Genomic DNA, 15,734 nt, shown 5'->3' on the forward strand with positions numbered 1-15,734 from the left:
ACACATTTATACACACGCACACACACACACACAAATAGTCCTAAATATATCAAATTACACATATATTCTCACACACACACACAAACATACACACACAGTCAGATAAACAAACACACTCACACACATATTATACACGTATATACTCTCTCACAAACACACACATTTATACACACACACACACACACACTCAGTCAGATAAACAAACACACTCGCTCACTCACTCGTTCACAAACACACACATTTATACACACATACACACACAAACACACACACACAAATAGTCCTAAACATATCAAATTACACATATATTCTCACACACACACAAACACACACACACACACAGTCAGATAAACAAACACACTCACACACATATTATACACGTATATACTCTCTCACAAACACACACATTTATACACACGCACACACACACACAAACACACACACACAAACAGTCCTAAACATATCAAATTACACACATATATTCACACACATACATACATACACACACACACACACACACACACACAGTCACATAAACAAACACACTCACACACATATTACACACATATATACTCGCTCACAAACACACACACTTATACACACGCGCACACACACACACACACACACACACACACACACACACACACAAACAGTCCTAAACATATCAAATTACACACATATATTCACACACATACATACACACACACACACACACAGTCAGATAAACAAACACACTCACACACATATTACTCACATATATACTCGCTCACAAACACACACATTTATACACACGCACACACACACACACGCACACAAACAGTCCTAAACATATCAAATTACACACATATATTCACACACATACATACACACACACACACACACACACACACAGTCACATGAACAAACACACTCACACACATATTACACACATATATACTCGCTCACAAACACACACATTTATACACACACACACAGACACACACACACACACAAACAGTCCTAAATATATCAAATTACACACATATATTCTCACACACACACACAAACATACACACACAGTCAGATAAACAAACACACTCACACACATATTATACACGTATATACTCTCTCACAAACACACACACTCAGTCAGATAAACAAACACACTCACACACATATTACACACATATATACTCAAAGACATTTAACCTGGACACACACACCCGCACACACTTACTCAGATAAACACACACACACAAATACACATATTACAAGCATATACTCACACTCATTCAGATAAACACACACACACACACACACATTTTTGTAATAGGCCAAACTTCATTCTGGATCTGTTGTAAGTGTGTGAGTTGTTGTTGTTGAAGTGTGTGAGTCTCCTCTGAGAGCCCTGTGGTGTTGTGGGTAGTAGTTAGTGCACTTCTGACTGAAGTCTGCTCCCAAGTCATATTCCGGCCTCTGTGATACAGCCCTGCTTTAGTGGATGTAAATGGGATTTTTATTATCCACCAGACCTAAATAACATGTTCAATAAATCATAAGAATAATAATACACCTCATCCTAAAACAAACATGTCTTATGTACACTCTACTTCATAACTGTATGGTTGTGTTTGTCTGTGTCTAAACTGTTTACTCATTTTGGGGTGTGTATGGGTCTTTGGCCTAGTTTTCATTCATTCATTCATTTTCCTTCAGCTTAGACCCTTTATTTATCAGGGGTCGCCACAGCGGAAAGAACCGCCAACTATTCCACCATATGTTTTACACAGTGGATGCCTTTCCAGCTGCAACCCAGTACTGGAAAACACCCATACACTCTCATTCACGCACACACCCATACACTAGGGACAATTAAGTTAATCAATTCCCCTATAGCACATGTGTTTGGACTGTAAGGGAAACCCACGCCAACACAGGGAGAACATGCAAACTCCACACTGAAACTGACCCAGCGGGACTCGAACCATCGACCTTCTTGCTGTGAGGCTTGTGTAATGTAATGTTTCATACATTTAATTTTTAACAATGTGGTGCCTTATAAACAAGTCAAAAGTCATCTAAAAGCAATCCAAATTAAATTGTCTTAACTTTACTATTAATGAAGAATCTGGATGTTTTTCTCATGTCATTTTTAAGACATCATTTATGCATCTAATTAAATAAAAACATAATATATACAGAATTTAATTATAATGTTCTTAAAGGAAAAATTAAGTACAGTAAACATAAGTATCTATTTATTTAGTTGGAGATTAGTAATTAATTTGTTTATTTATGACAATTAATTTATTAAAAATTAGTAAATTAATAAACTATATTGCAAACAAATTGGTTTAAAATTGATCATTTATCTGTTTAGATGTTCACTAAACACAAAGCACCAAAATAAATGAATAAATTATTATTTTATGGATATATTCATATTAATTGTTCAATATATTATCTCAAATATAAATTCAATAAATGGATCAAATTTTATATTTTATTCATTGGATACCCCAGTATTAAATTAAATTAAATTAAATTAAATTAAATTAAATTAAATTAAATTAAATTAAATTAAATTAAATTAAATTAAATTTAAATGACATCAATGGTCTCTGAATATGCAGGAAATGGCAGAGGTGAAATCATTGTTGTTTGTTTTTCAGAGGTGTCCCGCAACGATTCGTGTCCAGATCTGCCTGAGATTCAGAACGGCTGGAAAAGCACGTCTCACGCAGCGCTGGTGCGCGGAGCCCACATCACATACCAGTGCGACCCCGGGTACGACCTAGTGGGCAGCGAAACACTCATCTGTCAAGTGGACCTGAGCTGGAGCACACAGCCTCCGTTCTGTGAGAAGAGTGAGTCTGGCAGACGTTTGTAAACTCACTACAGGTTCATTCAGATTCACTGCAGATTTTGTCAGATTCATTTCAGATTCAGTCGGATTCTGTGGCAGTTCAGTGCAGATTCATTGCACATTTAGCAGATTTTGCCAAATTCAGATTCAGACAAATTCATTTCAGATTCACTCAGATTCAGCGCCAGTTTAGTCAGATTCATTGCAGATTAAGCAGATTTTGTCTGATTCATTTAAGATTGAATCAGATTCTGTCAGATTTACTCAGATTCAGTGCCAATTTAGTCAGATTAGCTGCAGAGCAAGTCAGATTCAGCAGATTCAGTTAAATTAACTGTATATTCTGCTGTCTTACTTAACATCGAAGTGAATCAAAAATGTTTTTCAAAATTGATCTCGGACAAGAATGGGTGTTGCTCAGTAGTTTTAGGACAACTTTGATGAATGGTGATGATCCACTTCAAATGTTGACTATTGCAGTCAGATTCAGTGCAGATTCAGCCATGTTAACTGCAGATTCAGTCAGATTTACTCATTTTGATTCAGATTAACTGCAGATTCAGTCAGATTTACTCATTTCGATTCAGATTAACTGCAGATTCAGTCAGATTTACTCATTTTGATTCAGATTAACTGCAGATTCAGTCAGATTTACTCATTTCGATTCAGATTAACTGCAGATTCAGTCAGATTTACTCATTTTGATTCAGATTAACTGCAGATTCAGTCAGATTTACTCATTTCGATTCAGATTAACTGCAGATTCAGTCAGATTTACTCATTTCGATTCAGATTAACTGCAGATTCAGTCAGATTTACTCATTTTGATTCAGATTAACTGCAGATTCAGTCAGATTTACTCATTTTGATTCAGATTAACTGCAGATTCAGTCAGATTTACTCATTTCGATTCAGATTAACTGCAGATTCAGTCAGATTTACTCATTTTGATTCAGATTAACTGCAGATTCAGTCAGATTTACTCATTTCGATTCAGATTAACTGCAGATTCAGTCAGATTTACTCATTTTGATTCAGATTAACTGCAGATTCAGTCAGATTTACTCATTTCGATTCAGATTAACTGCAGATTCAGTCAGATTTACTCATTTCGATTCAGATTAACTGCAGATTCAGTCAGATTTACTCATTTTGATTCAGATTAACTGCAGATTCGGTCAGATTTACTCATTTTGATTCAGATTAACTGCAGATTCAGTCAGATTTACTCATTTCGATTCAGATTAACTGCAGATTCAGTCAGATTTACTCATTTCGATTCAGATTAACTGCAGATTCGGTCAGATTTACTCATTTTGATTCAGATTAACTGCAGATTCAGTCAGATTTACTCATTTCGATTCAGATTAACTGCAGATTCAGTCAGATTTACTCATTTTGATTCAGATTAACTGCAGATTCGGTCAGATTTACTAATTTTGATTCAGATTAACTGCAGATTCAGTCAGATTTACTCATTTCGATTCAGATTAACTGCAGATTCAGTCAGATTTACTCATTTTGATTCAGATTAACTGCAGATTCAGTCAGATTTACTCATTTTGATTCAGATTAACTGCAGCTTCAGTCAGATTTACTCATTTTGATTCAGATTAACTGCAGCTTCAGTCGGATTTACTCATTTTGATTCCGATTAACTGCAGATTCAGTCAGATTTGCTTTAGTTCGGTCAGATTCAGTGCCAGTTCACGCAGTTTATCTGCATTCAGATTTAGCTGATTTAGTCAGATTCAGCAGGTTGGTGCTGATTCATCCATGTTCAGTGCAGATTGATTCAGATTCACCCAGATTCAACAGATTTATCCAAATTCACTCGTTCAGTCAGATTCAGCAGAATGTCTCAGATTTACTCCGATTCAGCAGATGCATTCAATGCTCAGATTCAGTCAGATTAAGTCAGATTTGATTTGATGCATTCAAATTCACACATTCAGTCAGATTCAGCAAACAGATTCAGTCAGATTCAGTGCAGATTCACTCAGCTCTGTATCTTTTCCCTCTCCTTTATTCAGTCATGTATTGTACAGACCCGGGACATGTCGATCACTCCACACGCACACTCTCTGACCCCAAACTGCTAGTTGGCACCACCATCCAGTACAGCTGCACACCCGGATTCATCCTGCAGGGCGGCGCCACACTCACCTGCTATGGCCGAGAGCCCGGCACCCCGGTGTGGACATCCCACCTTCCACACTGCGTCTGTGAGTTCACTACAACAACACTGAAGCTCTCCTCACTCCCTCAGCTATTCATGACTCTATCTATTTCTGTTTAACAGCAGAAGAATCCGTGTCCTGTGAGAATCCCGGCCTTCCCGACAATGGCTACCAGATTCTGTCTAAAAGACTTTACCTTCCTGGAGAGTCTCTGACCTTCATGTGCTACCAGGGATATGAGCTTATCGGTGAAATGGCCATCAAGTGCATTCTGGGAAATCCTTCATTCTGGAGTGGACCATTGCCCCTTTGCAGAGGTATGGAGAGAGTGAGGGTATTTAAAGAAACCGTGTTTACATGTTAAAATCATTCATTCATTCATTTCCTTTTCGGCTTAGTCCCTTTATTAATCTGGGATCACCACAGCGGAATGAACTGCCAACTTATCCAGCATATGTTTTACACAGCGGATGCCCTTCCAGCTGCAACCCAGCACTGGGAAACATGTTAAAATATAGGATATTTTATTGTTTATATTGTAAGAAAGGGTGATAAGGTGGCTTAGTGGGTAGTGCTGTCGCCTCACAGCTAGAAGGTCGCTGGTTTGAGCCTCGGCTGAGTCAGTTGGCGCCTCTGTGTGGTGTTTGCATGTTCTCCCCGTGTTGGCGTGGGTTTCCTTCGGGTGCTCCGGTTTCCCCCACAGTCCAAACACATGCGCTATAGGGGAATTGATCAACTAAATTGGCTGTAGTGTACGAGTGTGAGTGTGTATGGGTGTTTTCCAGTACTGTGTTGCAGCTGGAAGGGCATCCGCTGTGTAAAACACATGCTGGAATAGTTGGTGGTTCATTCCGCTGTGGCCACCTCTGATGAATAAAGGAACTAAGCCAACGGAAAATGAAAGAGTGAATGAACATTGTAAGAAACTAAGATTTAATTTTACTATTAAAATATTTTTATGAGCTTTTATTACATTTGTATTAATTAATAATTATGGTTATTAATATTAATGCTGTTTCTCTATTCCTTTTTATGAAACATTTCACATTTAATTCAATGTGCTCCTTGCAGATCCTTTTGTAATTATTGATTCACTTGCAATTTCATAGTAATTTTTAATATTTCAACTTGTGCTTTTTTGTGTGTGTAATATGTGTATTCATCCAATATTGTCCTTTTTATTTCAGCCAATCATGAATGTTCTGGCAATCATGCATTAGAGGGTAAGTGTTAAATGCAGCTGAAGAATTATTAGCGCCCCTGTTTATTTTTTTCTCAATGTCTGTTTAACGGAGAGAAGATTTCTTCAAGACATTTTAATCATAATAGTGTTAATAACTCATCTCTAATAACTGATTTATTTTATCTTTGTCATGATGACTGTAAATAATATTAGACTAGATATTTTTCAAGACACTTCTATACAGCTTAAAGTGACATTTAAAGGCTTAACTAGGGTAATTAGGGTAACTAGGCAGGTTAGGGTAATTAGGCAAGTTATTGTATAACGATGGTTTGTTCTGGAGACTATCTAAATATATATAGCTTAAAGAGGCTAATAATTTTAATGGCTATAAAAAATGTAAAACTATTTTTATTCTAGCTGAAATAAAACAAATAAGACTTTCTCCAGAAGAACAAATATTATCAGACACACTGTGTAAAATTCTCTTCCTGTAATGGTTGTGTGCTCCAGTGTCTGAGGCGGCTGCAGAATCCTCTTTTGATGGGGGAAGTTTGGCTCTGGCTATATTCATCCTGGTGCTGCTGGTGTCTGCGGTGCTCGGAGGAACTTACATCTACATCACCAGGTGAACATTACTGACTGCACAACCGGCCATTAGCTCTTACACGTGCTCTGCTCAGAGCTACTTATTCTAATCAAAGTGTGTTATTGAGCACTCATAAAGCATGTAATGTCCTGTAGTGTGATGTTATGTGTAGGTGGGAAAACAGCATTGTTTCTACTCTTGTGTGTTCCTCAGATGCAGATATCATTCAAACCTGAGACTTCCTCTGATGTATCCGCATCCCTACAGCCAGATCACCGTGGAGACAGAGTTTGACAACCCTCTCTATGAGACTGGAGGGGTGAGAGCACTTCCATAGCAACCATCTACAGCCCCTTAGCAACAGTGTAGCACTGTCCTGACAACCTCCCACAGCTCCTTAGCAACTCCCCATCAACCATCCAGAACCCCCTTGGCAACTTTGTACCATTGCCCTGACAACCTCCCACAACACCTTATCAACTTCATAGCAACCTTTTAAATCTTCTTAGCAACAGTGTAGCACTCCACTGACAAACACCCACATCTTAGCAATTGGTTAGCAACCTTTCTGAAACCCTTATCAACAATGTAGGACTGCCCTGACAACCTCCCAAAATACATTAGCAACTCCCTAGCAACCATTTGGATCTTCTTAGCAACAGTGCAGCACTCCCATGACAACCTCCTACAACACTTTAGCAATTCTTTAGCAATCATTCTGCACCCCTTAACAACAATGTAACACTGCCCTAACAACCTCCCATAACACCTTAGCAACTCTATAGCAACCATCCAGATCTTCTTTGCAACAGTGTAGCACTCCTCTTACAAGCTCCCACAACACATTAACAACTCCATAGTAATGGATCAGGAACCCCTTAGCAACAATGTAGCACTGCCCTGACAACCTCCCACAAATCCTTAGCGACTCCCTAGCAACCATTTGGACCTTCTTAGCAACAGTGAAGCACTCCCATGACATCCTCCGACAAAACGATAGCAATTCTTTAGCAATCATTCTGCACCCCTCAACAACAATGTAACACTGCCCTGACAACCTCCCATAACACCTTAGCAACTCCATAGCAACCATCCAGATCTTTGCAACAGTGAAGCACTCCTCTGATGACCTCCCACAACACTTTAACAATTCTTTAGCAACCATCAGGAACTCCTTAGCAACAATGTAGCACTTTCCTGGCAATACCCCGTAATTCCTTAGCAACTACATAGCAATCATACAGATATTCTTAGCAACAGTGTAGCACTCCTCTTACAAACTCCCACAACACCATAGCATCTCCCTAGCAACCATTTGGCTTTTCTTAGCAACAGTGTAGCACTCTCACAACACCTTAATAACTCCCTAGCAACCATTCTAAACTTGTTAGCAACAATGTAGCACTGCCCTGACAACCTCCCACAAATCCTTAGCAACACCTTAGCAACCAAACGGGAACCCCTTAGCAGCAATAAAGCACTGACATGACAACCTCCTACAACACTTTAGCAATTCTTTAGCAATCATTCTGCTCCCCTTAGCAACAATGTAACACTTCCCTGACAACCTCCCATAATACCTTAGCAACTACATATCAACCACCCGGATCTTCTTAGCAACAGTGTAGCACTCCTCTTACAAACTCCCACAATACCTTGGCAACTCCCTAGCAACTATTTGGAAACGACACTGTAGCACTGACATGACAACCTACCACAACACCTTAGTGACTCAGTAGTGCATATGCGGAATCCCCTAGCAACAATGTAACTGCCCTGACAGTCTGCCACAACACAGTAACTACTTCCTAGTGTGTATCCAGACTCCTTCAGCAACACTGCAATCCTTATAACCTCCCACAACATATAACAACTCCCCAGCAACCTTCCACAGCCCCTTAGTAACAATGTAGCACTGTCCTGACAACCTCCCACAATACCTTAGCAACTCCCTAGCATCAATGCAGCACTGCCCTGTCGGCCATACACATATCTAGCAACTCTTAGCAACATTTCAGTACTGTATAACAGGGGTTTGCACAAATATAAATAATTTTTTATTGTTTTTTTGCATTCAAAACAGTGAAAGCTGCTTCATAATTGTAATCGATATGTATATGTGGCTGTGTTTATATTCAGCAGGACACAAGAGAATATGAGGTATCCATATGAAGAGCCCCACAGACACGTCCCGTTCTGATTCAGTGCTTACAGGAAGTGATGTAAATAGATCCTGAAAACTCCACTCTCCCACCTCCCAAAAACTCCAGAGAGAGAGAGAGAGAGAGAGAGAGAGAGGGGGGGGCAAGAAGGGAAGGGTCTGTGAATCTGCAAGTATCAGAGTAGAGTTCAGTCGGCCAGTACACTTTACTGTGGTTAAATGTGATTCTACAAGTATGCACTCACAGCCAGAGGTTCAAAAGTGTGCGTGTGTGTGTGTGTGTGTGTGTGTGTGTGTGTGTGTGTGTGTGTGTGTGTGTGTGTGTGTGTCTGTGTGTGCGCGTCTGTGTGTGTGTTTATACACTCATCGGCCAACTTCTTAGGTACACCTGTTGACTGATCCTCAATGCAAATATCTAATCAGCCAATCATAAGGTTTGATTCAATTCATTTAAAGTCGGAGTGATCCAGAAGATTCTGCAGACTTTTATTTCAGTATGATGATGTATTTCCAACTGAGAGTGAATATTGAGCATGGAGTGGGGGTGGGGTTTTATTTTTAAAGCCCCACCTCTCATCTTTCACTTTTAGCAAACTAACAGTTGGAGGGGTGTGGCTACGCATATTTTATTTTAAATCTGAAAAGTAAATCTGAGATTTCATAGATAACAGTAGTGGCTTATTTATATTTTAGCATTAAAATAAAACTATAGATGGAATGTATACTACTTTTGCTGCTTGACACTATTTTTATAGGACATTTTGTGTTTCAGAATACAGTCCAAAGTTAAGCATAAATTATACGAATTGTAAAAAGTTTTTATTAATTTAGCAACATTACAGCCCACATAAAAAACTACAGTGATTTAAAGTAAATATTATAGTGTTTTTCAATAATACTGTAATAAAGAATTTTAATAGTTCGGTTGTGGTGATTCTACAGTTTCTATGGATCCATAAAAACTATAGATTCTGCTGTTGCTATGGTAACACAACAACTATAGTAATAAAAACAAATTAATCTGTCATGGTGATTTGACAGTTGCTATGATAATACAACAACTATAGTACATAAACAGATTAATCTATTGTGATTCTACAGTTGCTATGGTAACACAACAACTATAGTAATATAAACAGATAAATCTGTTGTTGTGACTCCACAGTTGCTATGGTAACACAACAACTATAGATTCTGCTGTTGCTATGGTAACACCAAAACTATAGTAAGTAGCGGTGCACTTTTGTCATGTCGCTAGGCAACGACTAAATCAGCTGGGTATTGTGCTGAGTATTGCTGTTGATATTAATATAATTTTAATATTAAATATTATTGTGATATTCAAGATTTGTGAAGTCATACAGCAACCACAAGTCTCTCCTCTATCTTCAAAAGTCTTTGTTATTGTCTTGACTACACAAAAACTGCAGGTGCCTCAACAGAAACCCGTCTCTGCTTTCATTTAATCGGAGAATGAAAAAGACGTGACTGACGTAACGCATTTTTTTCGCTCAGAGTTAACTTTTTTTCAACTGCGAGTGCACAGCACACAAGGGCAAAAATGCGAGGCGCAGCTGGCGGTCAAAACGCGAGGCGCGCAGGGTGCATAAGCAGTGCGGAAAACACTCGCAGCCGTTAATAAACCATATAAAAAGGTGCCTCTCAACGCAAAAAACATGTTCGGTGTGATCGGCCCCTTAATCTCTGGTGATTCTACAGTTGCTATGGTAGCACAAAAACTATAGATTCTACTGTTGCTATGGTAACACAGCAACCATAATATAAACAAATGAATTTGCCATGGTGATTCTATAGTTGCTATGGTAACAACAATTATAGATTCTACTGTCGCTATGATAACACAGCAACTATAGTAATATAAACTAATTAGTCTGTTGTGATGATTCTACAGTTGCTGTGGTAACACAACAACTATAGTAATATAAACAAATTAATCTGTCATAATGATTCTACTGTTGCTATGGTAACAACAACTATAGTAATATAAACAAATAATCTGTTGTGATGATTCTACGGTTGCTATGGTAACAACAACTATTGTAGTATAAACAAATTAATCTGTCTGATGATTCTACGGTTGCTATGGTAACAACAACTATAGTAGTATAAACAAATTAATCTGTCATAATGATTCTACTGTTGCTATGGTAACAACTATAGTAATATAAACAAATTAATCTGTCATGGTGATTCTACAGTTGCTATGGTAACAACTATAGTAATATAAACAAATTAATCTGTCATGGTGATTCTACGGTTGCTATGGTAACAACAACTATAGTAGTATAAACAAATTAATCTGTCATGGTGATTCTACGGTTGCTATGGTAACAACTATAGTAATATAAACAAATTAATCTGTCATAATGATTCTACTGTTGCTATGGTAACAAAAATTCTATTACTATAAACAATTGAATCTGCCATGGCCATTTTTTACAGTTTAGTTAATACTTCAGTATGCTGGAGCGTTCAATAACAGAGATTTATAATCTTAATACAGTGAAATACGCTTCACTGAAGCTTGGTTAAATAACACTGTAGTACTATACATTTACTATAGTATTCTTTCATGAGGAAGCCCTTAAATCGTAGCAGTCAATATAAACAGCACACTGTAGTGAGGTGTACCTAATGAAGTGTCCTGTGAGTGTGTGTGTGATTATATGCCGAGTGTAAACAAAGAAACCGTGATGAGTTTCCAGTGTTCTTACGCCTCAATGCCGTGACCTATGGGACAGTGTAACCTGTGGAGTACGTGAAGCCCTTGTTTGCTCCGATATAAAGGGCTTGTGCTGGCGCCGTCCTGTGTCTGTGTGTGGCCCGTCCTGCCTGCTGTCATTTTTAAGTCTTTGTACTTAGAGCAGTTTGTAGTGCAGGTTTTAAAGTAGTATTTTTCCCCCGCCCTGCAAGTGACGTCTACTACTGCAGCAGAGAGCAGATGATGTATTTATTTTGAAGTAAACGTGAAGCGTCTTCTGCTGATTTAATGATTACTTCATTTTTTGGAGATCAAGATAAACAATGTAACGATGATTTCTCTACAGAAACGTGAATCAATAAATTCATTTCAATCTTTTCTAACACTGAAGTGGCCTGATTTTATTGAATGCTGTCTTTGTCTTTTGCAAGTGAAAACTGGATTTTCATGCTTTCATTGATTACAGATCTCTGACAGACAATTGTGAACTACCAGGTTGGAGCCCTTTTGTCTTCAGATCTGCTTTAATGGTGGCAGAGATTCAGCAAGCTACTGGAAATATTGCTCAGAGATTTTGCTCCATATTGTCATGATAGCATCACACAGTTGCTGCAGATTTGTCAGCTGCACATCCATGATGCCAATCTCCCGTTCCACCACATCCCAAAGCTTCTCTATTGGATTGAGCTCTGGTAACTGTGGAGGCCATTTGAGTACAGTGAACTCATCGTCATGTTCAAGAAACCAGTCTGAGATGATTGAGCTTTATGACATGCTGCGTTATCCTGCTGGAAGTAGCCATCAGAAGATGGAGACACTGATGGAGAACATAAATAAAAATGAAAAAAAAATTTGAAAAAAAATATTACACCACCACCACCAGCCTGAACCGCTGACACAAGACAGGATGATCCATGCTTTCATGTTGTTGAGGCCAAATTATGACCCGAGCATCCGAATGTGTCAGCAGAAATGGAGACTCATCAGAGCAGCAACGTTTCTCCAATCTTCTATTGTCCAGTTTTGGTGAGTCTGTGTGAATTGTAGCCTCAGTTTCCTGTTCTTAGCTGACAGGAGCGGCACCCGGTGTGCTCTTCTGCTGCTGTAGCCCATCCGCCTCAAGGTTGGCCGTGTTGTGTGTTCAGAGATGCTCTTCTGCAGAGCTCGGTTGTAACGAGTGCTTATTTGAGTTACTGTTGCCTTTCTATCAGCTGGAACCAGTCTGGCCATTCTCCTCTGACCTCTGGCCTCATCAACAAGGCATTTGCGCCCACAGAACTGCTGCTCACTGGAGATTTCCTCTTTGTCAGATCATTCTCTGTAAACCCTAGAGATGGTTGTGCGTGAAAATCCCAGTAGATCAGCAGTTTCTGAAATACTCAGAGCAGCCCGTCTGGCAGCAACAACCATGCCACGTTCAAAGTCTCTTAAATCCCCTTTCTTCCCCATTCTGATGCTCGGTGTGAACTGCAGCAGATCGTCTTGACCATGTCTAAATGCATTGAGCTGCCGCCATGTGATTGGCTGGTTAGAAATGTGCGTTATTGAGCAGCTGGACAGCTGTAGCCAAGTCTATTTTAAATAAAGGCTACTTTAATTAACCAAGCCTGAACCCAGTACTAAGAAACACCCATTCATGCATGCATTCACACACATACATAACAGAACACTAAGCCTATTCAATTCCCCTATGCATGTGTTTGGACTGTGGGGGAAACCAGAGCACTCGGAGGAAATCCACGCCAACACGGGGAGAACATGCAAACTCCACACAGAAACACCAACTGACCCAGCCGGGACTCGAACAAGCGACCATCTTGCTGTGAGGCGACAGTGCTAACCACTGAGCCACTTTGACGCCCACAATTAAGACCTGTTTAATGACCTACAACACAATATATCACATTTCCTGTCCAATCAAATCACACACAGAAATTAAATCACATCTTACTGAACAACATCAAGACATGGGCGATTTATAAATGCAGCAAACCTTTTGAAGAATTAAAAATGTCCTAGAAGATGTCCAAAATCTTTACACACAATGACCCGAGAGCTTTTATAGACTGCGTGTCACCGATGAGAAAATGATGGATGTTGACTGACTGAGATCACCAAACAGCCTTAAACAATCATTAAATGGAACTAATGAAGAATGGAAGGAAGAGCTGAATGAAGGAAGGACCGAACTAATGAAGGAAGGAAGGATCAAATGATTAAAGGGAGGATTCAAGGAAGGACTGAGCAAACTAATGAAGGAACAAATGAATGAATGAATGAACAAAGAACCTAATGAAGGAAGTTACAAAATATATGAACGAATGAAAGGAGGAATGAAGAAATGATCAAATGAATGAAGGAAGGATTCGAGGAAGGACTGAACAAGCTAAGCAAGGAATGAACAAACAAACAAACAAATGAATCAATTGATGAACAAAGGGCCTAAAGCAGGAAGGAACAAAAGTAGGAACGAACATCGAATGAAGGAAGGAACGAACAAACGAATGAATAAAGGAAGAACAAAACAAACAATCAATAGAAGAAACAAACGAATGTAGGAAGATCACTAAATGCACTACAGAATGTTACGTTTACACATCCCTGCACATAAAGCATGTAAACATATCAGCTTGTCACAGTGTAATACTTATATAACACATATTATTTATATAATTGTATAATATTTACAGCAGATAATTTTAGTGTATTTGCACTACATTTTTTAACAAGTAATGGTACTTTTACTTCAGTATGATTGTTTATGACCACTGGTTTTTAATTTAATTTTATTTTTATTTTTTTTATCGCTCAACCTGTTGTGAAATCTGTGTGGAAATATCTCACTCGCTGATTCCTGTTTCAATGTTAGTGGAAATTTGCTGAACCGCATTTATTAAGAGTTAATGAACTCATCATTGTTGCTCTCAACACTCATTTTCTAGCTGTAGGCTGTATTTCTGAGATACAATCTTTATACAAACAATCCATAAAAACCCTTGATAAGGAATCAGTTCAATATCACCATTGTTTAATATTAAGGAAATACAACATGCTTAGTTGGGAAAATTAAATTAAATATGTACATATCTGTTTAATGTTTAAGACTTTACATAACCCGACTTCACCATTAAATCAGTTTGTAAATATTAGAACGACCGCTCACCAAACTACTAGAGGAGGTGACAGAGGGGACTGCATTATTCCTCTCAAAAAAAGTCAATTCAGTCAATCTGTATTTTCAGTGAAAGCTGCTAGGGAATGGAACTCCATCCCACCAACAATGAGAAGATCATGCACTTTTCGTTCTCATGTTAAAAATTGGTTATTGACAAATCAGCATTGTCAGCATTAGTACTGTATTCTTGACACATTTGTACTGTTGTCTTTGACTTTTTGTCCTCTGCTGCCATCAGTCTGTTGTTTTTTTTTCTCTTTTCTTCTTTTCTTTTCTTTACTTTTTTAACTGTATTTTTGATATGAAAGTGTATTTAATGTTTAATGTTGTGCTTCTATTTTAGGTGTGACTTTTTAACATTCTGTAAGGGGTCTACGGATGAAAAATAGCCATTCTTGGCTAATTCTGGCACATTTTACAGTAATGTTTATTAGTGTGCATTGACCCTGTAAACAAATAAACTAAACTAAACTAAAACAAATGATTTCTGAACATGTGGGTTTGTCAGCACAATGGAGTGGAAACATCAAGCCTCCTGCTTGTGTGCAAAAAAAAAATCATATTAAAGCTACAAATCTTCACACCTTTTGTAATTTCTCAATCAGCCCATTTCCTCTGCGCTTCATCATCTTCTTAAGTGTTAAGTGCTGCGTGGGTATAAATGTGTTGCGAACGGTTGTTCTAAGCAAACTGTTCACAACAAACAGAAGAAAAAAAAATCAATGAACACTTAATGCAATGAATACTAGTGCTTCTAAACCATACGGAAGAATTCATCTGTTGTGGCGATTCTACAGTTGCTATGGCAACACAACAACTATAGAAGTATAAACAAATAAGGCTGCAACCGAAACCACCTACTGCTCAGTAGGTAGTACT

General features: G+C 38.4%; 2 protein-coding genes across 15 annotated transcripts in view; both read left to right on the forward strand.

Annotated features, from left to right (window-relative positions):
• The window catches only part of sez6l (seizure related 6 homolog (mouse)-like), a 93,718-nt gene extending 83,838 nt beyond the window's left edge, over positions 1-9,880 (forward strand). For 4 of the 14 annotated variants that reach the window (XR_012386578.1, XR_012386581.1, XR_012386582.1 and 1 more), the window contains exons 11-18: positions 2,652-2,846; positions 4,879-5,070; positions 5,148-5,342; positions 6,213-6,248; positions 6,722-6,836; positions 7,011-7,116; positions 8,937-9,340; positions 9,523-9,880. Coding sequence is in view for 8 of the 14 variants with exons in the window: in XM_005155435.6 (XP_005155492.2) it covers positions 2,652-2,846; positions 4,879-5,070; positions 5,148-5,342; positions 6,213-6,248; positions 6,722-6,836; positions 7,011-7,116; positions 8,937-8,969 (872 nt within the window). In the remaining 6 variants the exon portion in view is untranslated. Of the gene's footprint in view, positions 1-2,651; positions 2,847-4,878; positions 5,071-5,147; positions 5,343-6,212; positions 6,249-6,721; positions 6,837-7,010; positions 7,117-8,936 lie in introns of all 14 variants that reach the window. The other 10 variants (XM_005155435.6, XM_073915231.1, XM_073915233.1 and 7 more) reach the window with 3 other exon arrangements.
• Positions 1-15,734, forward strand: part of myo18b (myosin XVIIIB) — a 673,005-nt gene that overhangs the window by 236,451 nt on the left and 420,820 nt on the right. The gene's annotated exons all lie outside the window — the stretch shown is intronic.

This window comes from Danio rerio, chromosome 10, assembly GCF_049306965.1.
Source record: "Danio rerio strain Tuebingen ecotype United States chromosome 10, GRCz12tu, whole genome shotgun sequence".
In the NCBI taxonomy this organism is placed as follows: domain Eukaryota; kingdom Metazoa; phylum Chordata; class Actinopteri; order Cypriniformes; family Danionidae; genus Danio; species Danio rerio.